At 39.5% G+C, this 25,392-nt stretch overlaps 2 protein-coding genes across 3 annotated transcripts in view; one reads left to right on the top strand and one right to left on the bottom strand.

The window, feature by feature from the left end:
• Nucleotides 1-700: 700 nt before the first annotated feature.
• LOC117385924 (uncharacterized) lies at nt 701-6,259 on the bottom strand. Of its 2 annotated transcripts, none has more exons than XM_055228863.1 (5): nt 6,163-6,259; nt 4,374-4,715; nt 3,417-3,585; nt 3,002-3,233; nt 701-1,391 (listed from the first exon to the last, which is right to left on the bottom strand). In XM_055228863.1, the coding sequence occupies exons 1-4, from the start codon at nt 6,163-6,165 to the stop codon at nt 3,217-3,219; spliced, it is 531 nt and encodes a 176-aa protein (XP_055084838.1). In that variant the 5' UTR covers nt 6,166-6,259; the 3' UTR covers nt 701-1,391; nt 3,002-3,216. The 2 variants fall into 2 exon arrangements, with proteins under 2 accessions (XP_055084838.1, XP_055084839.1); XM_055228864.1 differs by having other exon boundaries at nt 3,011-3,233.
• A 6,016-nt stretch (nt 6,260-12,275) lies between these two features.
• Nucleotides 12,276-25,392, top strand: part of LOC117386278 (endophilin-A1-like) — a 33,675-nt gene continuing 20,558 nt past the window's right edge. The window contains exon 1 of the mRNA XM_033983617.2: nt 12,276-12,473. Within this exon, the coding sequence (XP_033839508.1) occupies nt 12,429-12,473 (45 nt within the window). The 5' untranslated portion in view covers nt 12,276-12,428. The remainder of the gene's footprint in view (nt 12,474-25,392) is intronic.

The raw sequence follows: 25,392 nt of genomic DNA, 5'->3' as shown, positions 1-25,392 counted from the left end.
CCAGTTGGGATGCAAGACAATGTACAAACCTGAGTGCAAAAACAGTTTGCAAAACTCCGTACAAAATAACAGCAGCAGGTTTAGCCTGAAAAACTACAAAATGTTAAAAAGGCTCACCTGTATTACAACCTTCTGCCTTATAACCAACATACCACCCTTCAAAGCCCAGCAGGAATTAAACCAGCCCTGTCGCAGATCTACCATGGTTTGACGCCCCCAGACCAACAGTGCAGAGCAGGACTAATGAGAATAAATTATATTAATTTACAATTTAAACCACATATTAAGAGCCTCTTTCCTATCTCGCAGTCAACCCAAGCCAAGGTACAGCAGCGGACAGAGTGGCAGCAGCAAAGAGTGCCATATTGGGAACAGGTGGCTTAAAAAGTTCCTAACTAGGAGGGCAGGGTGAAGGGTGGAGCCCACAGTAGTACTTTCAAGGACAGAAAGGGAAAGCAGACAATCCCACTACACCAGAATAATGAGAAAAGAATTTTTTAAGACACATTTTCATTACTTTGTTCAAAGTCAGAAGTTTACATACAGTAAGATTACTATGTATTTAAACAAAAAACCCAGATGATGATGTAATGTTTTTGAAAGGTTTACTGACAACATTTAAGTTCACTACAGACACACGTAGGAATGTATTTGAAGCACACCTGAAACACACAGCTTGTTTGTGTAACATCATGGGAAAGTCAAAAGAAAGCACCATCACGTGCAGAGTCCGCTCTGTGTAATATGCAGGGAAAGCAAATGAGGCAATGAAACCTTCAAAACTGCTTTGGCACATGGAGACTAAAGAGAAACAAACGTGAGCAAGAAGGACAGAAGAAACAAGCGCAGGGCTCCCACTGATGCGGCGGTTTGGTGAGTTGTATTTTTTATGCACTTGACTTATTTTTGCCATATTTATCTGCCACATGTAGAAGGCCGGTCCGTGAAAATGAAACCTACATTATTCCGGTCCGTGGTGCAAAAGAGGTTGGGGACCCCTGCTGTAGTGGCTTCCCTCAGCAAACCTTGAGGCTGCGGTGAGAGCCAGAGTGGGTCCTGGGCTGTAGCTTTGTGACGCGCTGGGAGTTTATTGAGGACAAATACGCTGAGATCTGATATGCATTTGTGGGTGTAACATGCAGATACACAGAGCATTCAGCAGCGCAGCAGAGAGAATCGAACATGGATTGACATAGATGGACGTAACAGGTTATGGCAGAATAAGTAAATGGAAACAAAGCTTGCGGTCAACAAAAATTACGGCTACCCAGCCAAGGAAGTGTCCCCAGTGCAGACACCTGAGAGTCAGTGAAAGTGCTCAAGTATTAGCTTATCACAATTACAAAAAAAAGTGCAATGGCCAGAGTCCACCACAGGAGAGAGGATGAGATCTGCAGAGACATAAGGGAAAAAAACAGTATTACATACATATACATTCATCACAATACATTCATGTTAATGAGGCATGGATCTACAAGGACAATATCATATTATGTAGAGCTGTAGTAGGCTTTAGTACTTTAGTCGATTAATCGGTGAACTAATCATTATATTTAGATTATAAGGATATATATGGGGCAACAGTAGAAAGGAGAAGTTAGTGAGTGAGTTAACTGAAGATGTGGTATTTTTTTGGTGTTTATATAAATACCTAGTACTTTTTTCCACATAAATACTTGTTTCGCATGAATGCCTGTGCAGGTGTAGTCTTGTGAGAGCAGTTTGGGTTAAAACCCCTTAGCATTCCGGGTCATTTTGGTGAAATTGCCTTTGTTCTGACCTCTCCAAATTAAAATAATCACCATTATTGAACCCTCAGTAGTAAATGCACAAGTTTGGGGTCTTTGTAAAGGTAACACCCTATAGTTTTACCCACAGGTGTCAGAATCACTGTAAATTTGTCTGCTGAGCATTTATACACTTTGGAACACACATAAAAAACATTTTTTCTCATCCTCGCCAAAAAATTTTTTTGTGAAAATGAAGGTGTAGAAAGCTGCAGTAGGGAGCTGGGGACAAAAATACACCATACCTCAACTGACAAGATTGTTGACCACTTACATTTCAAATTTGAGGTTAATACCTATAAAAATGAGAGTTTTACAATCATTTTATCATGAGTAAGTCCAGGCCTCTCCAAACATATCCGAATGAAGACATTTGGAGAACGTTTGGAAAAAGTGCAATAACTTTGGAATGTTTCAACCCACAGACATCAGTGAGGGCTCTACTGAAAACTCACACTGAGAGGAATCTGTATCTGTACGCCCAGCTGCTCTATTACTGTACATTTATATATCATATCAAAATATAAAATGTATATTTGTATATAAAATACAGTCAAAACAAGTGCTATGGGTCAAAATCACCCAGCACCCAGTCCATCAAATCATAAGGTCCCTCTACTCCTGAGTCCACCATGAGATCTTCACTTGGTTCCACGAACCGCTCCGGGTCCGAGATGCCTCTAGTTTAACTTGTACAAACATCCACAGTATCCGCGGTTGCGTACTTTCTTTGTTTTGTTTGTTTCGTCATGTTTAAAATGCAAAACTGCTGCGTAAAATTACACAATACGCAATACGGATGTTTATATCCAGTCTCGTCTTTTTACGCGCTCAGTAAACTCCGTCTGTTTACAGTAAACCACTGCATGTCACGCATCAGCGTGTTCCGCAGTTCATGGGCTTTAAGAGGAAAACATCACTTAACATGTGTAATATAACAGCTTGATTCTACAAGGGGGAGAGTGGGGCGTACTCATCTGTAGCTCTCATTCACTGTCCGCGGCTCCAGTAACCCACAGCCCCCACCTTATTTATCTGTCCAATTTAATTCACTTCAAATTATCAAATCTTACGTCTCGATAATTACTCTTTAAGTCACTCTCACTTGAATAATAGTTTTCCCAAGCACTTTTTTACTCTCGCTTAAATAGTTTCTTGGAGCACTAGGTTGTACTTCTACTTGAGTAATATTATGTTGAAGTAACGTTACTCACACTACTCACAGTGTTGCTGCCTGAGAAGCAGGTGGAAACATAGGTGGCATTATTTGTTGTTTCCCAGATCCAGAGTTTGACCACAGCCGGTTTCCCGCTGAACCACTCCCGTCCCAGGACTTTAACTTTACAAAAGAACGGGCCCTGGTCGAGACTTTGCACAGAGTGAATACTGAGGGACAGGTCTCCTCTGTGGCGGGCATCCTGGGACATGTTCACCTTTCTTTTGAATCTGTTGGTGAAAAGAAATTTCATTGAAGGTAAATGGTCATATTTATAAAGTGATTTTCTACCATCACTTTACATCAAGGAACACTCAACCAGACACACACACACACACACACACTCTGGGGTATGTGACACAAGCTAATGGTCCAATGCAAAATATTGTTCATTGATTCAGGGGTCACTTAACTTTCTCCAGAATTCAGCTCATTGGACGTAAAGTAGTTTTCCATCACCAGTTCTTGTCCTTGTTCCCACCGCACACCTTCTACAGATCGAGCTTTGGTGTTGAAGTAACAAGGTAACTTCACAGAATCTCCCGCTGACACACGGAGCTCATGCGGGACTAGAACCTCAACCTGAAATACAGTTGGAGAGCACATCTAAACAGCTTGAGCAGAGGTGGGAAGAGTAGCCCAAAATTGTACTCAAGTAAGAGTAACGTTACTTTAAAATAAAATTACTCAAGTAGAAGTACAAATTGTTGCTTAAGTAGGAGTAAAAGTATGCTGGTAGAAGTAGAAATACTAGTACAATTCTTTAAAGTTACTCAAATAACTGTGATTTATTTCTTTAGTTTTTTTCTGAAATTCAGCATGAGGTGAAGGTCGTTGCACCAAGATTTAAAGGTGTCTATCTCCTGGAAATACACTGTCTTCATCTTTGGGTATGATTGCTGGGGTGTGGCTTAAGCGCAGAGAGGGAGCTGTTTATGTACAGCTGCTGCCAAAGGTCTGTTAAGAATGAAAAAAAACATTTTAAAATAGAAGGAACTCCACTTTCAGAGCGCTGTCACAATACAATCAGTGTGTATCCTGTTAATGAAACTACTGCACATCGAATCGGGTTTGTAAAGTTGTAGTGTTTATATTGTTTGTTTGTATTATGTATTGTATTACGCTTTGTATATTTATGGAGAATTGTCTTGGGAGCATGGGTGACGTAGGCTTATGGGTTGAGCCTTGGACAAAATCTTTGGACAAAACAACTAACCGTAAGGAGGGTTCGAATAGGGCCCAGAAGAGATTGCTAAATATCTCAAACATGCATGATGATGGATAAAACCTCTTCAGGCATGTTTTTGATGAGGGAATGTTATAAAGTTAACAAGTTAGATTTTGTTATTGGTTTTTGCTGGATACCTTACCTGAATAATAATCTTCCGGATGTTGTTGCAGGTAATTTCATAATTTCCGTTGTCATTGTACGTGGCCTCTTTAAACTCCACACCGTCTCCTGGAGTCAGTCGATCTTTATAATCCGGCACTGGATTCCACTGACTCTTTGTTAACTCGGCCACAGGAACTCGGCCACTTTGAGGACTTTCACGTGGATACACTTTAACGAGCAGGCATGAGTTTGCACTCTGGAATCTTTTTGGTGTAATCAGGGTGAGTCTCTCCCCGACTAAAGTTTGGACAAACTCTCCATTCCCTCCATAACTGAAGTGTAGCAATGGCATCAGCCAGCTCAAGGGCCAGATCAGTGTCTAAAACACAAACAAACAAAATAATCAAATATGGATGTTCAGTTGTTGGTTTAAATTACATTATTAAAAAGGTCTGTACTAAGGTTGTCAAAGGCATCGAGAATTAGATACTAATCAATGCTAAAACAAGTAATGAAACTAGATACTCATTTTAACAAGTATCAATACTAAAAGTCGCAGGATAAAGTAACCTTTCCTGAATAGATTTAGAATGATCTTGAGCTGACCTTGACACATAGACTAGTATACACCCATGGAAACTACCTGGACGACTGAGGGATTACACAGATATAAGACCACATGGTAATATAAAAGAAAGTACTATGATTCAATGTTGAAAATCACACTCTATTGTCTAAAGAAAGAGTGTTTTTTTTTGTTTTTTTTTTTTTTTGCTTCAGACAGATATAAGGCAGTGTCCAGCAGCAACCTGACCAGAACTAAAGAAACAGCTTCACTCCAACAACTTTTTGTTCAGCTGACAGATTTAAAATTCGTCTTTTGCTGTAAAAAAAATACGTTTGACTGTGCGGAGTGTTGTGCACAGGACAGAGTCAGGACAGGACAGAGTCAGGACAGGACAGAGTCAGGACAGGACAGAGTCAGCACAGGACAGAGTCAGGACAGGACAGAGTCAGGACAGGACAGAGTCAGGACAGGACAGAGTCAGGACAGGACCGAGTCAGCACAGGACAGAGTCAGGACAGGACAGAGTCAGCACAGGACAGAGTCAGGACAGGACAGAGTCAGGACAGGACAGAGTCAGGACAGGACAGAGTCAGCACAGGACAGAGTCAGGACAGGACAGAGTCAGGACAGGACAGAGTCAGCACAGGACAGAGTCAGGACAGGACAGAGTCAGGACAGGACAGAGTCAGGACAGGACAGAGTCAGCACAGGACAGAGTCAGGACAGGACAGAGTCAGGACAGAGTCAGCACAGGACAGAGTCAGGACAGGACAGAGTCAGGACAGGACAGAGTCAGGACAGAGTCAGGACAGAGTCAGGACAGGACAGAGTCAGGACAGAGTCAGTGATCGGGCCAAAGTGCCTCGACCAACTGGGAAACGTCGCGGTGCTACAGATGTCCAGCCCTGACCACATACAGACACGGACCAAACACAGTTATAAGGCTGTGAAATGCGCATTGACAAGTGTTAACAGCCCGTGTAATCCCTTAGCCGTCCTGGTCTGATCCATAACAGAAGGACATTTTGTTATAAGAGAGAAGATGTTTGGCTGCACAGCCGAGCCGCTCCTTCTGTGCATGTGTAAGTATTAACACCGCTATTTCTGATGCTCAACAGAAATAAATATATACACACCTTACAAAGTCATACATAACGAAATAAACTACAAAATGTGCTATTTTATTAATCTAATACATGTGCACGTATTAATAATAATAATCATGAATAAATAAATGAATTAATAAATAAAAACGTACCATGTTTCTCAGAGATCTGTCTTCTTTCTGGGACGGTAGCCGGGCTCAGTTTTCCAGCAGAACAGGGTCTCATTTAGAGTCTATCCAGAATGAGTCGAAGTACATGACTGCTCTGCTTTCTCTTTGCTGCTGTTCCGGAAAATGAAAACTACAGTTCCGCCCCGCCCAGGTTGTTCTTAATCAATACTTTCATTTCGTCGCAATGAATTAGTTTACCATATCCAATTATTTTTGTGAAATGTTTTTGTCATCTAAAACTATTATTAGAGGAGGGCAGAACATATCTACGACGGAGTATAAGGTTCACTTAAATAAAAAAAAAAAAAAAAAAATATGCTGGTGCTACGAGAATAAAGTCGTAGCATTTCGACATTAAAGTCGTAATTTTACGAGAATAAAGTCGTATTTTTATGAGAGTACAGGCTGCTGTGCATGAATGAGTGATCAGTGCGTTATGCGTTATGGAGAATTTGGAGCATTTTGTTCAGATAAACTTTCAACTGGGGTTTACACACGATGAAATATTGTGTCTTTTAGCCCACTATCACCACACTATCATCAGTATAAGTATTTTGAAGGGACACTGCCAGCATTGAGTTTGTTTAGTCGGAGGAACCAGACAGATTTGGAAGAAATAGCTATATCTGAACAAAATCCTCCAAATTCTTCATAACGCACTGGTCACTCATTCACGCACAGCAGCCTATACTCTCATAAAAATACGACTTTATTCTCGTAATATTACGATAATTTATTTTATTTAAGTGACCCTTATACTCAGTTATACATATCTGCAAACACAAGGTAATAAACACATTATTATTGTGCACATGAGAGTAGAGATGGCCTAAGACACTGAGCAGGAGAAAGACTGAAGTCACACTGTATCAGACTATCTGAACTCTCTTAGATCTATTGAAGGCCCACTTTGGTTATCCACAAGCAGAAAGGGCATTCTCCACATGTTGCTCCTCCTTCACTTTTCCCTCTGTATTTGTAGGCACCACTTGAGCTCTGTGTTGTAGAATACGGATAACTCCGAGTTTGTGCTGCAGTGGATGGTGTGAATCAATCAGCAGGTATTGGTCTGTGTGAGTTGGATTCCTGAAGACTTCTATCTGGAGTTGCTGGTCCTCTCCTATTGTAAAAACAGGACAACAGGGAATCTGAACCCAGAAGAAAAGGTGTTACCATTCCTTACACAGCTGGTGTGTCGGAAAACTTCAGAGAATTTTAGACAGTATGAGATTCCTGTCTTTTTCAAACCCACAAACACTTTAAGACAGAAACTGGTTCACTCAAACAGACAGAACCCCAAAGCCATAAACAAAGTAATGTGTCTGCTCCATTCAATCTAGTGAAGAGTGCAGTGAGCATTACACTGGAGAAACTAAACAGCTATTCCATAAGAGGATGTACCAACACCGGCATAAGAGTTCCTCTGGAGCCCAGTCCGCCGTGCAGCTCCATCTCAAAGACACTAACCACTCCTTTGAAGACAGTGAAGTTCAGATCTTAGCCAGAGAACATGGTTTGAGAGAGGAGTTAAAGAAGATATTTTTGTTAGGAAAGAGAATCCTTCCTTAAACAGGAATGGGGACCTGAGACATAATCTCTCCCCCATCTACAACACCATCCCCACTGAAGAAGTGACTTGGATGAGCAGCGAAACGTCTTCACTCCTACAACAATTTGTCCAGTTGACAGATTTAACGTCGTCTTTTGCTCTGTCCATGGTGCTGATGCTTATTTTAGGTCTAATTGTAGTTGTTTTAGTACATTTTGTAGTATATGAATAATCAAGTGAACAGTGTTGGTTCTTAATCATTTAATTTGTGTTTAATAAGCAACAGGAAGAGGAATCGATACTAAAACTAAAATAATCAATACTAAAACGAGTATTGAAACTAGATACTAAACTAGTAAATAAAAAAAGTCACATTTACAGGTCAGAAATGAACCTGCCCTGAATATCTTTAGAATGATCTCGAGCTGTATCAGAACAAGTATAAGACACATAGACTAGTATTTGCCCATGGACCACTATGGAAACTACTTGGACGACTGAGGGATTACACAGATAGAAGCCACATGGTTGTATTACAGTTTAATGTTGAAAAAAACATTCTATTGTCTAAAGAAAGAGCATTTTTTAATTATCATTGTGGTATCGGAGTTGGTATTGAGTATTGAGTCTATTCCTTAATATTGAAATTGAGTTTGAAAATGTTACTGTCATGACAACACTCATGTTAAGGTGCCAAATGATTAAACTAAATGTCTATGGTGCTGTACTGTGGCTCTGCTCAGCCTTTCGTCAGGTTAGTTTGGGTAAAGTCCTTATCTGACATTTTCACAATAATGCTTAAATGCTCATTCTTTCATTTTAACAGTCTTCCGTTATTTTAATGGAAGCTTATGCATTAGCACTGAGGCTGAGGTTTCAGGTTGCACATTTAAATTAAATTGCACATAAAGCAAAGCGAGTTGTCGGTACTGGGTCATACATATTTACATTTTTAAATGTTCATTAATATGTGCTGTCCCTTTACAAATAAATAAAATAAGAAAAATAAGTTAATAAAGAAAATATTCCAAAGTAAGCTCAGACCTAAAAAGCCTTTTGATAAAGTCTGCTGGAAATGTCTCTTTTCTGTTTGAAGATAATGGTTTGAATGATACAAACATGTTTGCACTGGATGATTTACTAGAATAAAGGCTGTTTTTCCTCAAAGCCTGAATATTCTTTGAGGTGCTTGCTGGGTAGAGTTAGGGACTTGCCCAGTGCAGACGTATTTGTGGAAAGCACCTTGAAATGGAACATCATTAACTTTATTCTTAATATCAATAATGTGCCTTCTATCAGATCTTATATGGCTCACATAGGATTTTGTGAGAGCTACTCACACTGACAATGAATCATTCATCACTCCATCCATTTTCTTCCACTTATCCCGGGCTAGGTCGCGGGCGCAGGGACTCTCAGACTTCCCTCACCCCAGACACGTCCTCCAGCTCCTCCGGTGGGACCCCAAGGCTTTCCCAGGTCAGCCAAGAGACATAGTCCCTACAGTGTGTCCTGGGTCTTCCCCGGGGCCTCCTCCCAGTGGGACATGCCTGAAACACCTCCCTATGGAGGCGTCCAAGAGGCATCCTGAGCAGATGCCTGAGCCACCGCAACTGGTTCCTCTTGGCTCACCACCCACCCGAGAAGGCAAGCCACCTTTTTCTGGTCGAACAATGAATCAGCAATTTGTTTTACACTCTGCTATAGGCTTAGTGTAAAAACAAACAAGCATACAAACAGTGACAACCACATGCAAACCAGTGTGTACAACATACTGTATAAGGTCGACAGTTATAAAGCTGTGAAATGTGCATTGACAAAGTGATGATTGTGCTACTTCTGATGTGAAACAGAAATTAATATACAGTATGTTACATCCTTTACAAACTCATACATAGTTAAAGAATATAAATACAACTCCCTTCTGTCTCATTTCGAAAATGACCTGGCATGGCATCCTCCTGATAAACAACCACAATAAGTTCCAGTAAAGCTGGGACAGGGTCATATTTACATAATTACTTACATAAAAGCCGGCGGTGTTTCTGAGTGTTGTTGCTATATGGTTTTCGCTTTGCATGGAACAGTTTTAACCTGCACTTGGAGATGTAGCGACGAACTGTGTTAACTGACAATGGTTTCCTGAAGTGTTCCTGAGCCCATGTGGTAATATCCTTTACACTTATATGTCTGTTTTTAATACAGTACCACCTGAGGGGTCGAAGATCACGGACATTCCATATTGGTTTTTGGCCTTGCCGCTTATGTGCAGAGATTTCTCCAGATTCTCTGAATCTTTTGATGATATTATGAACTGTAGATGATGAAACCCTAAATTTCTTGCAATTGTACATTGATAAACATTGTTCTTAGACTGTTGGACTATTTGCTCACGCAGTTGATCGCAAAGCGGTGAACATCGCCACACCCTTGCTTGTGAATGACTGAGCCCTTTGGGGATGCTCCTTTTATATCCAATCATCAAACTCACTTGTTCAACCCGTTCACCTGTGGAATGTTCCAAACAGGTGTATTTTAAGCATTCCTCAACTTTCCCATTCTTTTGTTTCCTCTGTCCCAGCTTTATTGGAACATGTTGAGTGAATATTTGCATAAAAAACAATAAAGTTTATCAGTTTTTTATCAGTTTACATTAAATATAATGTCTTTGTAGTTGATGATCTGCAAATCATTGTATTCTGTTTTTTTTTTTTTTTTTTTTAGTCTTACACAGGGTCCTAACTTCATTATAATTAGGATTGTATTATCATCTCTCCCAGAACTCAGGCCCATTTAATTTTAGGCCCATCTTTCAAATCATTAAAGAGGTGGATACCAAATTTCATAAATACAGTAATTTCACTTTTTTTTTTTTTTTTCTTTTACCAATTGTCACCTGGTTATTGTAGTTGCTGTCCGTGGTGCTGAAATGTAAAATTCGTGTAGGTTTACAAAATTAAAATTTCTATTAATTAGGTTTTGCCTGTTAAAGTTTATGTTTTCAGACCTTTCAACCTAGTACTGTATTTAGGCTACTTTATACGACTGCTAGTTATAACCATTCAGTGAAGGTCACAACAATTACTGAATTATTGAGTTTTTGTGACGAGGGTTGTGTTAACGTTTTGAGCACTAGAGGGCGCACAATTGTAAGAAATGGATTGAATATAAGTCGGGCACACTTTTAAAATAAAATGCAATGATTTTAAGCCTCCAATTTTATGTTTGTGATCGATTTTGAGACTAGTTAAGTTCATTTTTGTGTCGTCTTCTCGAGTAAGTTTGGTCTTCCCGTTTTCACGTGAGCTGAACCATAGGAGGACCATGGACAGCGACTTTTCGTCGCTGTCCATGGTCCTGACGTGTATTTTAAACGTTATTTAAGTTATTTTAGGACATTTTGTAGGATATGTTGGTGTTGGTTCTTAAAAATTTAGTTTGTGTATAATTTTATATATTTTTTTCTTACAGCAAAGAAAGCACTCAGATGTACATCATCTGGTCTCGTGCGACGGGGCAGGGTGAGCACGCGGAGGGAGAAAAAAAAACGTCGTGGTTGCGTCACAGAAAACGTGGGTTCGCCCCAGCGGTCCTCTCAGCTGACACAGAGATGTACTGTGGAGGAAGATGGGGCCAAACAGAGTAATTGTTGCTATTGATGTCATTTTAAGTAGCCTACTTTATAAGGACCCCAAGTATTCTTTTTCTTCTTTTTTTTTACTTTTGTTACTGCCCTCAAATGTATAAAAAAAAAGATTAAACATCGATATCAAACAATACCAAATAATCGTGTATTGTTGCCACTGACCTACAAAGACCTTGCAATTTTAAGAAGCGAATTTTATTTAATTTATTTTTTTCCCCCATAGCCTTTAACGTCTTTCTATTGACTATTACCACTGATGTTGTAGTGGTAGGTAACAAAAGTAAATAAATAATAATGTATTATTATTTATTTACTTTAATGTATTTTTACTACAGAACTAAATTTTAGACAATGCAAATCAAAATGTGACTTTTTTTTAAAGGAATTTTAAACTTGTAAGATCATCTTTGTTTTTTATTGGTGTTATAAAATAAATAAAGAAATGTATAATAATAATAATAATAATAATAATAATAATAATAACAACAACAACAACAACAACAACAACAACAACAACAACAACAATAATAATAATAATAATAATAATAATAATAATAATAATAATAATAATAATAATAATAATAATAATAATGATGATGATGATGAAGTAAATAAATACATTTGATCCGTAACTTGTTTTCTCTCACCATTTTTCCAAATATCACATGGGTAAATTGTTAAACTTGCTTTCTCTTCACTGCAGCGCTGCTTGCTGTACTATATCAAAAATGGTTATCGGATTAAATCCATAATTAGTTATTTCCAGGTCAGAGTTTGGTGTTCGGTCTTTTTCTTCCAGAGTGAGCCCTCCTGTCCGTCCTCTGTCCATAGCGGATCTGTGCTCGTGTATCTGTCGCCTCTCTCTCCTCCAGCTGAGCAGCGCTGGCTCTCCCCGCACATTTCTGAGACAATCTGACAAAAAACACAGCAATTTTAGCCGTCTGCATCGCTCAAAACGGAGGATCTGCCTTCTCTGACCAATACAAACGACTTAACCCCACAATTTAAGACAACTCATTTACGCCTTGAAGCTTTCTTTGACGCGAGGGAGAGATGTCTGTCGCGGGTTTGAAGAAGCAGTTTCATAAAGCCACCCAGGTAGGAGCGATGTTCGCCTGTTTACCATAAAAATATACACAGTTTCACCCTTAAAATGTATTATAATGTTTTATCAATCACTGTTATGTTAATATTAACTTTAAGCAAAAGCAGAATTTCCTTAGATTGTTCGAAAGTGCTTTTAGCGAATCGTAAACATCAATTTCAAGCAGCAACATGGTCGCACCGTTTCTGTCAACAAGGAATAAAAACCTAATTTACGATCATTTAACGTGTACAGATCCTCCATATGTGGAAAATGACACTTATTATAGCGTTTTTGAATGAGATCGGACCAAATAATCTATTTTAGAAACGAATCTACTATTTGTATGGGTCAGCTATGGGCAAAATGTTAAATTCATATAGACTACATCTTCATTCAATTTGACATTATAACTAATTAACAGGTAAAATGTCCCCTTTTATTTTTTTCTTGCATTTTTGCGTATATTAATTACAAAAGGCAATTAATTATGCATGCACAGTCTACTCTAGTCTTCCTCCTACTATTGCCTCTTTGTATTGGTTTGATAATAACACTTATTTACACCCATTTCAACTGTTAAGTGATATTTTTCAGGCATTATCTTATTATTAAACACTGATTGCACCTCATTATTAAATTGATATTGAGATCTTTGCAAAGGTTAAATGGTCAATAAGTGAGATATCTCTAGGGTATTTCTTGGTAGCATGGTAGTATTGTCTGATGAAGATGTTGGTATCCTGTAGTTTACAGGGCCCATATTATGCTGTTTTCTGATCTGTGTTATAATGTTTCCTCATCAAAAATATACCCAGAATTGTGTTTTGTTTTATTCATACATGTTTAATGCACAAATTTGCATATTTAGGCTGTGCTCTTCTCTCAAATAAAACACATTCTTTTCCACCTTGTGATGTCATGTGGTAATACAGGAAGTGCTCCATTGTGTTTTAAAACCCCATACAGGTTCATTAGAATCATTTGGATGATTTCAGCCCTGAAATTGCCAATTATATTAAACGAAAGGTAAAGGGTAGCTATTAACTTGAAAACTAACACTTCATGACATCACAAGGTGGAACAGAGCATTTTGAGCTTTGGAGACTAACAATTAAGGATTACTGAAAGATGTATGAATGAAACCAAACACAACTCCAGGTATGTTTTTGAACCACACAGGAATCAATTTTGTGTAGGACCTTTAAATTAACACATAGAGACCATTTTGATTCAGACGACCAATAACTATTAAATTAAAAAGCTTGCATAGACTATATCTTTATAGGTTTAATGATCCCCACATTGTTGATTGTTGTTATTCATTAGTGGTGTTTTCTAGAGCTGTTGTCTTTAGCCATTTAGTCGATTAATCGGTCGATAGTGTGTTAGCTCACTAAGATAAATTTTGGTCGACTAATTATTTTATTTTGATCATGAGGATTTTTGTTTTTTAAATGTAAAAGGCAGATTATACTCATAATTCACAAGTTGAATCTGTCTATATATAAATACATTGTTTCCTAGTACTTTTTTCTGCATGAATAGTTGTTTTTGCAGGTGTAGTCTTGTGAGTTCAGTTTGGGTTAGGCACACAGAGATGCGTAATAATTTTGAGAGCTTTTGCCATGCCTCCTTTTCTGTTTACTAATTAATCGGCAGGACATGTCCAGTCGATCCTAGAGAGATGGGTTACATACTGGCTCTGTTGTATAAAACATAAACATAAACGTGCATTATGTAACTTTTCTGGTTATTTCCGAGGATGTTCTGGTTTGGTCTAGAAATTCCACAGTATGGTATTAGACATGTTTATCTCCATGGAGACAAGCAGGTGACACCATCAGCCCAAGTTACAGTTCAGATCTGTGGAGAGGCGAGTCCACTCACAGTACGTATTTTTCAAGGGACATTCAAAAAAAGCAGCCGTAATTGAACAAATGCTAAATAGATAAGATTAATGCCGAACTGTGGAACATTCTACGCATAGCAATAATGTCTCCATGGAGGCGAGCAAGTGACCGACCCTCCACCAGAAGTTAGATGCTGCGCCTCTAGGATTTTGTATTCAGCTGCATTCTTTCAGTCATAATTACATACATAGACTAAATGGACAAAATAGAGTTTGTGGCATTTTTGGTCATAATTAATTTCTGGATTTTTCTGGTGGTTTTGGTGTCTTTTCCTCTCTGTGAGTCTGTGAAGCCGTATTGTTACGTAACAGCACATGAGCAGCAGGAGCAGAGCTGTGAGCTGATTGGCTGCAGCGTCATGCAACAGGGAATTCCCTCCATTCTCCAGCCTTTTATATTCTGAACATAATTCCCTCTCTCCAGCTGTGTGTGAGTCTGAGATCTGTTCTGCTTTTGACTGGGATCAGATAAGTAGATTCTCATTTGGGCAGGTATCAGTACACATTCACAGGACAGAAATGAACTTTTCCTGAACAGCTTTAGAACAATTTTGAGCTGTATCAGAACAAGTATAAGACACATAGACTAGTATACACCCATGGACAACTATGGAACCTACCTGGATTATTGAGGAATTACACAGATATAATGTTGAAAATCTTATTCTATTGTCTAAAGAAACAGTGTTTTTTTTTAAAATTATAATCATGGTATTGAAATCATTATTGTGTATCAAGCATTGAGTCTATTCCTTAGCTTCAAAATCGTTTTAGAGAGAGAACAGCGATAACACTGTTCCCACATATCTGTCATAAACTGTTTGAATGGTCTCATCTAACACAGTCTGGACTTCAGACTCTGTCCTCCCTGTAGTTTGTTCCATTCATCAAACCAGAGCTGCAGAAAACAGAAGGAGATAATATCAATGCCTGAAGCCAACTAGACAAAAGGGGAAAAAAACAACTACAAACCAGTGCATGAAAAAGGCTTTGAAAAGAGCACAAAACACAGATTTTTTCATATATTGTATTTTTTTTATGTCAAGATTATTTGGTTAATTCATGTTTGCAATTATACATGCTGTAATATACTGTTAAAGTTGAAGAGGTTTATATGTCATTCATGCATGTTTGAGTAATCTAGTGATCTCTCCCAGGCCTATACAAACCCTTTTTACAGTTAGCAGTAACATTCTGTCCAAGGATCAGACCACAAGCCTACGTCGTCCATGCTCCCATACGACAATTCTCTATAAATATACAAAAGCATGATGTAAAACTGTACACAACTCATTTTCATTTCATTTAGTTTTTATTTATTCCGAGCAGGTTAATGAATGTGTGCTTCCAGTACACTTCCACATATTTTTTCTTATTTAAGCTTGAAAAGGGGTGGAAAGAAAAAAACTTGTTAAAATCCCATCCCTATCTTCCATTAGAACACAAATTAAATGCTTTGTTTGTAAGACCTTCCATCAAACAAGTTATGTCTAGGGCACTTTTTAATACTTGAAATTTTGTAAGAGAAAATGGTAAGTTTTGCTATAATATATTTTTATTCGACCTGCTTACAAATCTCCCGCAAACCAACCACTAATTTCTGTATTTTATTAAGCTTCTCTACCTCCTCTGTGACTTTGACCCTGCTCATGCTAAATAGACTTATTAGCGTGACTTTTTATTTATCACCAGAGTAATTACACGTCCCCTTAGCATCACCGTTGCCCCCGGTTACAGCAGTCCTCTTTGTTATAGCGGCTCACTCTCAGATAAAAATAAACAAAGTCCGTCTCCAGGAACATCAGAGCATCTTTATTTCATCAAACAACATAGAAACACATCCGGAAAGAGGTGAGATTGGAGATATAGACAGAACTGTAACATATATACATAGATCATTATTTTGCATTTTGTTCATTTTAAAACACAATCAACATATGAACATTTTTAATAAGTTTCAATTACATTTTGAACACTGAGTTCCCCCTCCCTTTGCTCTTTGTGCTAAGTCACTCTCCCTTCAGGGCGCTTTCACATTCTAATGAAACTACTGCACATAACACCAGGTTTGTGAAGTTGTAGTGTATTGTTTTGTATCTTCCTTTTGTATATTTGTGTAAAATTGCTGTTTGGGAGCATGCGTGACGGAGGCTTGTGCGCTGAGCTTTGTAAGTAAGTTGTAAGTAAGTAAGGGCCCGGGAGAGATCGCTGAATTACTCAGACATACATGGATAACATATAAAACCCCTTCAGGCATGTTTTTGATGAGGGAACAACGCTATAACATGGTAGAAAGTGCCAAAAAGTTTCATGATGTTGTTACTTCTTGCCACCATAAAAAAACTACAATTATCGTAACATCCTTAGTTACCAGTAAATTACCTGTTGGTTGATCGACTGAACTGCCAATCAGATTTAAGCATTCAGCGAACATTAAAACTTTATATGTCTCCTGTCCGCAGAGATTAGAGATCTAGGACTCTGACTTCACATGTGATCCTCCCCTCTCATGTGAACACCTACAGCGACAAAGAACAACCGATAACTGCTCCAAGCCAAAACCTGCCCTTACCAAGATGGCCGCCCTCCCTCCCGCCCCACTCTCCTCTGCTGGTGCCAGTGCCGCAGGGAAATGGGACACCTCCGCACACCTCAGGACACCTTAGTGAATAAAACATGAGAGACTAGAGACTGGAGAGGAGGAGGGAAAGAGGATAAAGAGAGTAGAGAGAAGGGGGAGAGAGGAAAAGAGGGAGATATAGGGAATGAGAGGGCAGAGAGAAAGAAAGAGGGAGGAAAGAGTCTGAAGGAAAGAGAGAGGTAGTAGAGAGGAGCATAGTAATGAAGAGGATGGAGAGAGGAAGAGAGAGTTAAAGAGAGGGAGAAGGGCAAGGAGATAGACTGGGGAAGATGAGAGAGAGGAGAGAGATAGAGAGGGGGAGGAAAGAAGTAGAGAGGGAGCGATATAGAGGGGAGAGAGAGCGAGAAAATGAGGGGGTGGAAAAGAGGGAGAGAAGGATCAAGGAGAGAAAGAAAGAGGGAGGAAAGAGTCTGAAGGAAAGAGAAGGAGAAGAGAATAGAAATAGAGAAGGAGAGAGGAAGAGAGTGAGTTTAAGAGAGGAAGAATGGCAAGGAGAGAGACTGGGGAAGAGGAGAGAGAGCGAGAGAGAGAGAGGAGAGGGACATAGAGATAGAGATGAGAGAAAGAGAGAGGGAGAAGAGAGAAGAGTAGAAATAGAGAAGGGGAGGAAGAGAGAGAATTTAAGAGAGGGAGAATGGCAAGGAGAGAGACTGGGGAAGAGGAGAGAGAGAGAAGAGAGGGACATAGAGATAGAGAGGAGAGAAAGAGAGAGGGAGGAGAGAATCTGAAGGAAAGAGAGGGAGAAGAGAGGAGAATAGAAATAGAGAAGAAGAGAGGAAGAACAGCAAGGAGAGAGACTGGGGAAGAGGAGAGAGAGAGAGAGAGAGAGAGAGAGAGAGAGAGAGAGAGAGAGAGAGGGGAGAGGAACATAGAGATAGAGAGGAGAGAAAGAGAGAGGGAGGAGAGAGTCTGAAGGAAAGAGAGAGGGAGAAGAGAGGAGAATAAAAATAGAGAAGAAGAGAGGAAGCGAGCGAGTTTAAGAGAGGGAGAACGGCAAGGAGAGAGACTGGGGAAGAGGAGAGAGACAGAGAGGAGAGAGGGAGAGAGAGATAGAGAGGGGGAGGAGAGAAGGAGAGAGGGATCAAGGAGAGAAAGCGGGGGAAGGGGGAGCAGAGAGAGAGAGAGATGGGGAGAGATTGATGAGATTTTAATGAAAGTTGGGACTGTGGACAAACAAGTCTACAGGCTGTTTGTCTTTGTGAGGGAATTGAAATAGCGAAGCCGTATTGGCAATCGTGGCCTGAAGTCGCTATATAAAGTTTTTTCCCTCAGTTTACAGTGTACAGCCTTGTCCATTTTTATTTTATCTATTTATTTATGTTCTGGCCAATCATCCCTCCATTGTAACAGCACTGAGTTATGTAGATCTGAAGTTGTTATCTTTACATTAAATCAGATGTGATTGATATATAAACACAGAAATTGCAAATTTATTTATGCCTCACTTACCTTATGTATTCTGAACATGCCAATTATTCACCGCAATGAGTTTAGAAGCATTTTTCCCAACTCTCAGAGACCACAGTGGAGTTGTGTGTCATAACCATAGATGTATAAAGAAGTGGACTAAGGGAGTGTGAATTTGTATATTTGTAATTCCGCGAGTACCATAGCAACAAGATGGTTATCTGGTTATCAGGGATCGGCGCTTAGCAAGGCTATCACTCAAACCTGTTGCTAACGCTAACAGGAGCGACCTCTGGGATAGAAGGTGCCTGATTTTCCTGTTATTAATGTTCATATCTTGATTTACGGACACAATAGCAAAGTAAAAGTACCAGGATTATGTAGCGTAGCCCAATACGAACATTTTAAGACCAAAATGACGAGTCTGACAGCAGCAGTTACGGAGAGAGGAGCGACAGTTTTTCAATAGAAAGTGAACTGAAGCCAGAGTTAATGAAGCCGGAAGCTCGCAAGTGAGCTATGCCCATTTATATATACAGTCTATGGTCACAACTAATAGCAAACAACAAGTAGCATACTAACATAGCATTTTCTGATTATCAGACACAACTGACTTATTTTTACGTCAAGAGCTCCTTTCACAGTGTTAGGGCAAGATGAATTTAGCTCAAAACACGGGAAAAAATGGTTTACCGGGCCTTTAAATGTATAATCCTTTTTGACGACTGTAAAACAATGCGTAAACATCCGATCATTCGAGCCATTATAATTGTGTTTCCTTAATAATGTCCAATTTGATTTAATAAAAGCCATCACGACCCAGAAGACAGCAGCCCCAGTTACCGTCATCATCAAACCCCTTGTGTAAAATTGGGAATGCATGTCGCCTTCCCTTCCCGCCGCGGCACGATTGGTTGGGGTCGCGTCGTCACGGCAACCACACACGTGCGAGCAGGAAGACGGCAATCCGATTGGTCCGTCAATAATTGATTACCCTTGAGGTCTAACACGTGTCGAGAGAGAAAGAGCGAGAGATGGAGAGATCTTGGTTTGGGTTTTGGGTTTAATGATGATATGGGATTTATTGTAGTCTTTTAGTCGATTTATTGGACGATGGAGTCTTAGTTGGTCAAAATTAGTATTAACCAACTAATTATTCTATTTAGAGGCGTAAGGGTTTATATGTGACAACAGCAGAAAGTGAGCTAGCTAGCAGAAGATTTGGTGTTTTATTTTAATATTTATTTGTTTCCACGTACATAGTTATTTTGCATGACCTCCCCCTGCAGATGTCGTCCTGTCAATGCAGTTTGAGTCAGATACAGAGAGATACATAATAGTTTTGAGAGCTTTTGCCACGCTCCCTTTTTCAGTTAACAAATCAATCCGCTGGTCTTTAGTTGGCCAAGAATTTCTTTCGTTGACTACATCCTGGTAATAAGCATGTAGCTATAGTATTTTTCATCCAGTGGTGGGAGATTCCTTGAACTTTGAACTGAAAACACTGTTGGTTTATGGATTGTGGCAGTGTAATTAAGCTCTCAGCAAATCAATACTGGACAGTGGTATTTATGGTCCCTGTGGTGGCTCCGGAATGTCTATGGAGGATGGGGAATTAACACACCAGGCTGACATCTTGGAAATGCATTACAGTAAAGGAATTCATGTCATAATTTAAACGTGCTGATTTCTACGGTTAAAGAACATATATAGTAGCTGTTTCTGCTACATAGTTATAATCTACGACACCATTATGTTGTAATTTTGGACATTTTAAATCGCAATATTCACTATGACTGATCAACAAATCACTTATTAACAAAATAAAACTGAAGAACAAAGTAAGTACAGAGTGGGTGTGTACCAGTGGCAGTGAAAATGGGGATTGATCTGCAGATGGCGTCTTGAAAATAAGAGATTAAAGATCATGTATAAATTATTCCAAATACATTTTCAACAGGCTAAATGAGAAGAGTAAACAACTATAAAGTGATTAAAATCTCTGAAAAGTTGATTTTGCATAATAGATCTGCTTTAAAATGTAAAAAACTGAATTCTAGTAAAAACCTCTGTTCTAACATGGGACGGTCCAACCACAGTAGCGAATGTGCAGCAGGTGTCTCGCAAATGCGGAAGACTTCTCCTTTCGAAAGTTCTCGTATCATTCAGAACAAATGATATAACTTCTTTTACCTGAGATAACCTGAGAGTTTGGTGTTTTATTGATGATTCTGCAGAAATCCGCTGTTTCTCAGTCCTCTGTGTTGTTCCCCCCCTTTTTTATGTGTAGAGTATTGTTTTCTGTCCTGCTTTTGTATATTTATGGAAAATTGTGGGTGATGTAGGCTTGTACTGCTAATCGTAAAGACAGTTTGAATATTCACACACATTCATGGATGACCTCTAAAACCACTTCAGGTGTGTTTTTGATAAGAGAGCACCATTAGAAAGCTGAAGATAGTAAAAATGTGATATAGTGCTTTAAATCCCAATAATTAAGAATTTGGCAGGCACACAAAATGGCTAACTCTGTAGCATTTGGGGGCAGATTTGGGGCCAAAACCCAGAACAAAGTGACATCCTGTGTATATTTGCAGTTCTTTCTTTTCTATTTGTGCCTCTTCCCTCTGAATGGCCGCACTCTCTCTCTTTCCTCTGTTTCCTCTAAAATCAATACACGGCTATTTATAAGTCAGAAAGTGGTTACTGTTGCGTCATCTTTGTGTAACTCTCACAGTTTCAAATTGTTGTCAAGGCAATATAAGTCATTTAGCTTGTAGTGATTAAACTCGCCACCTGCTCCAGCTTCCGTGGATGTTATTGCTTTGGCTGTAATGTTCCACAGTATGGCATTAAAGGGGGTGTACCTGATGTTAACTGTCTTCAAAACTTCAAAAACAGAACTAATTTTAAATGGCTTGCAGTGGTCAGAGTTTTGCTGTCACGGTAATGCTAACCGCAACTAGCATGCTAACAGCGCACCCACGTTACTTCCTACTCTACAAAGGACATAAAAAGCAATGTAATTTGATCCTGAAACCACACAGCGCTCCTGTATTGACCCTACAAGCAATTTTTCACAATATATTGGTGCTGAAGTAAGAAAAAAACTTTATGAAATACCTGATTTCATAAAGTTTTTTTTTTGTTTTTTTTCAGCCTCTTGAGCCAAGAGAGTCTAACTGCAGACCTCCAACAGGACGCTCCATCACCCAACTGTCCTACGCCATTTTTCATGAATTTACTTAATTACACACTATATCGGCTGCTATGAAATTAACTAGTTTTGTGTTGTCTCTGCTCTACTCTGCTTGTGTATGTAGTTTGTCGGTGAATGTGTTGCCGCAGGTCCTGTGTCTGGTTAAGTTTAGGCACAAATCTGAAATGGTTAAGGTTAGGAAAAGGCTTTGAGCTCGTCTTTAGTTTGAAACAATGTTAACTTTTTTAATACTGCCTTGAAAACAGTGTCCTTAGGCGGTCTTTTGGCATGGCTGTTGTTTGTTTACATTTAGGGACATGTAGATCGAGGTAAGTCATGTGAGGGTCTGCGGGTTGGGTCCGCTGGGTGGAGGTCTCCAGGCAGGTCCCTCTCCTTTAAACTGATCCATCTTGCATTTATTATAATCCAGAGTTTTTTATGGCTGGAAAATACATTAAAAAAACACACATTATTTCTGTGAGCAGGGTCACCTCTTCACAGATCTGACCTGTAATTTAGCCAGGTGGTTGTTGGCTGGTTGTCGGTTGTGTCCTTGGGCAAGACTCTTTTACGCTGTGGTTTGAATAATTGTGTCTGTGGCATCACCAACAGCTGTGGCTATAGATTACAACCTGTGTGGGAAGTGAATCAATAAAACAGTGCTAAGCTGTTCAGAGTGCAAAGACTGATGGGATATCAATAATATTACAGCAATGAAAGACAGAGACAGAGTGAAGATAATCGGATTTGGAATCTAGGAAAAGCGTTGTACTTTTACCTTTGCAATCTCGGTGCTGTGTAATCATACTGAAGTGGACCTATTCTGCAAAATCAACTTTTCAGAGCTTTTAACCATGTTGTAGTTATTTCCCTTTACGTTTACCCCCTCAGTTTTCTAACTTAAGACGTTTTAAATGAATATTGTGTTTTAAAATGTGCAAATTATAACATAATGATCCAGGAGTGTCACAGAGTATAACTATAGCAAACACAATCATAATATGTGTTCTTTAATCCTTGTTTAGAACTACCTAACTTGTGTAGATTCATTTGAAACTTTATATCTAGACTGGGTATAGTCCTGTTATAGGTGAAATCATACACCTCATAATAAATCATACACAATCATCGTTAATAAACTAGTATCAAAATACAAACTGAAGCAAATACTGATATTGAAACGTTAATAGGACAAAATTATACTTTTCCTGAACAGCTTTAGACTGGTCTTCCTTAGAAACCAGAGATATACATTGTCTATTGTCTAAAAGAAGGAGGTTTTGTTTTCTTGGGGTAGGACTGAACCATTTGGGAAAAATATCAAATAGTGATTTTTCTGACAAGCATTGTGATTGTGATTAGATTTGCTATTTAAAAAAGAGGATTCTAATCAAATTTCACTTTCTAAACATGCTCGAGGAAACTGACAAAAAGAAATATGAACTGACAAACTACAGGGTTAGCAGTTTTTATGCAGAATAAAGTAGGAGATTTTGTATTTTGTGAAGGGAATTATGGTATTTCAAAAACAGCCCTATCCTGGGGGTATTAAAATTGGTATTGAAGTAAAATTAGAAATTTTAGTATTGTGAGAACACTAGTTATAAACCTGGCTTAGATATGTGGTACATAGAAGGCCAAATTTGTTCTTACTTGGTGTAAAACATTTCCGAGAATCAAGTCCTTCAGACCAAACTGAAGTGTTGCAGAGAGAGCTATGAATAGAGTGATTTTAAAGTGCACTATATTGTAAATTATTATTCATTCCTTCTCTGTAAGTGGTTAACAAAAGTATTTAAAATCAGATACTAATTGACACTAAAACTAGTACTAGATACTCATTTGAGCAGGTATCGATACTGAAAAGTCACATTCACAGGACAGAAATGAACACAGATATAAGGCCACATGGGAATATAAAAGAAAGTACCGCGAGTATCAAGTCTATTCCTTATTATCGAAATCAAGTTCGATATTGTAGTATCGTGACAACAGTACTCTGAAGTGCATTATGTAAACTATTATCTGTAAAGGTTGAAGCAGCTCTGTACACTCTTATACGTTCCTTCTCTTTATCCCGAGGCCTTGGCGATGTGATTTTCCATATTATTGTGTACAGTTTATTGCTCTACGCTCTCGTCTTTTTCATCCTTTGTTTTTCATTGTTGTTGCATCTCTCTGTCTCCCTGTGAGAGCCTTGTGTATTTGCAGTGAATACTAATACAGCTCTATCCATCTCCATTTTACCCTCAGCCTTTGGTCTCTCGTCCTCCGCCCACTCTCCACCTCTCTCTCACTGCCCTCTCTTTTTAAACTCTCTCTTTTCCCAGTCATATAGTCCTCCCTTTCTTTCTCTCTATTTTCTTTATACCTCCTCTCTTTTCTACCACCTCTCTCTCTACTAGTATTTCCCCTCATCTCCTTCCCTCGCTTTCTCTCTTCCCTCTCCCTCCCTTTCTCTCCCCTCTTTTCTTCCCTCCTCTCTCTCCCTACCCCTCTTCTTTCTCCCCTTCCCTGTCCTTCTTTACCTCCCTTTATTTCTCTCTCTTAACCTCTCTCTCTCCCTACTTCCCTCTTCTTCCCTCTCTCTCTCCGCAGTCATCGTCCCCCTTCCCTTCTCCCTCTCCTCCTCCCATCTGTTGCTCTCTCCCTCCCTCCTTATCACTCTCTCTCCCCCGCTCCCCTACCCCTCTTCTACCTCTTCTCCATCTCTCCTCCCACCTGTTTTTCTTTCTCTCCCGCCTCTTCACTCTCTCTCCCTTCTCCTCCTCCCTTTCCTTATCTTCCTATATTTTTCTTCTCCCCTTTCCCTCCCCTCCTGTCTCTCTCTCCTCCTCCCCCTTCCTTCCTCTGTGTCTCTCCCTATTGTTTCTCTCTCCCTCCCTCTTTTATGACTCTCTCGCCCCCTCTCATCCTCTCTCTTCTTCCGGCCTCTTCACTGCTCTCTCCTTCACTCTCCTTCCTCTCTCTCTCTCCCTGCTCTTCACCCCCTCTCTCTCTCCACCTACCCCTCTCCTTTCTCCCCTTCTCCTCCTCCCTCTCCTAATATCCCTCCGCCTATTTCTCTACCACTGTCTCTCTCTTTACCCCCACATTTCCCCCTCTCTCTTCCTCCCGATGTTTTTTATTCTCCTCTCTCTCTCTCCTCTCTTCTCTCGCCCCATCTCCAACAATACGATTTACAGTGATTGCTCCAACCACCCTTCTTCTCCTCCCTCCTTCTCTGCCCCCCTTCTTCTTCTCCCTCTCCCTCTATATCTCTCTCCCTCTTTCGAACGATACCATTTAGGCTGATAGTCCACATTACGACCGCTCCAGCTCCAGTATGTTCCTCTGTATTGCCTTTGCAGGAGGTCACTTTTATCGCTCTATCAATCCTTTTCTCCTCACAACATGGCGGTTGGGGGTAATTAGAAAATGTTTTTACGTTCACGTCGGAGGGTAATTTGACAAAAGACGAGCCTCGACGACTATAAAAATGTAACTATGTAAATGTGATCCTTTTATACGAGTAGGGTTGTCAAAAGTATCGAAAATCAGATACTAATTGATTCTAAAGCTAGTATCGAATCTAGATACTCATTTCAGCGGGTATCGATACTGGAATAGTCCCATTCACAGGACAGAAGTGAACCTTTCCTGAATTGCTTTAGAATGACGGGGTGACAGGAACTTAGTTGATAGAGTGTTTGAGTGTTTGTCCAGTGAGCCGAAGGTTGCCGGTTCGAATCCCGCTCTCGACAGATCCACCGACCCACAGGTTGTCACACAAAT

Source organism: Periophthalmus magnuspinnatus, chromosome 18, assembly GCF_009829125.3.
Source record: "Periophthalmus magnuspinnatus isolate fPerMag1 chromosome 18, fPerMag1.2.pri, whole genome shotgun sequence".
Classification (NCBI taxonomy): Eukaryota; Metazoa; Chordata; class Actinopteri; order Gobiiformes; family Gobiidae; genus Periophthalmus; species Periophthalmus magnuspinnatus.
The sequence above is the reverse complement of the archived record's forward strand: the minus strand, read 5'-3'. Positions and strand labels throughout refer to the sequence as shown.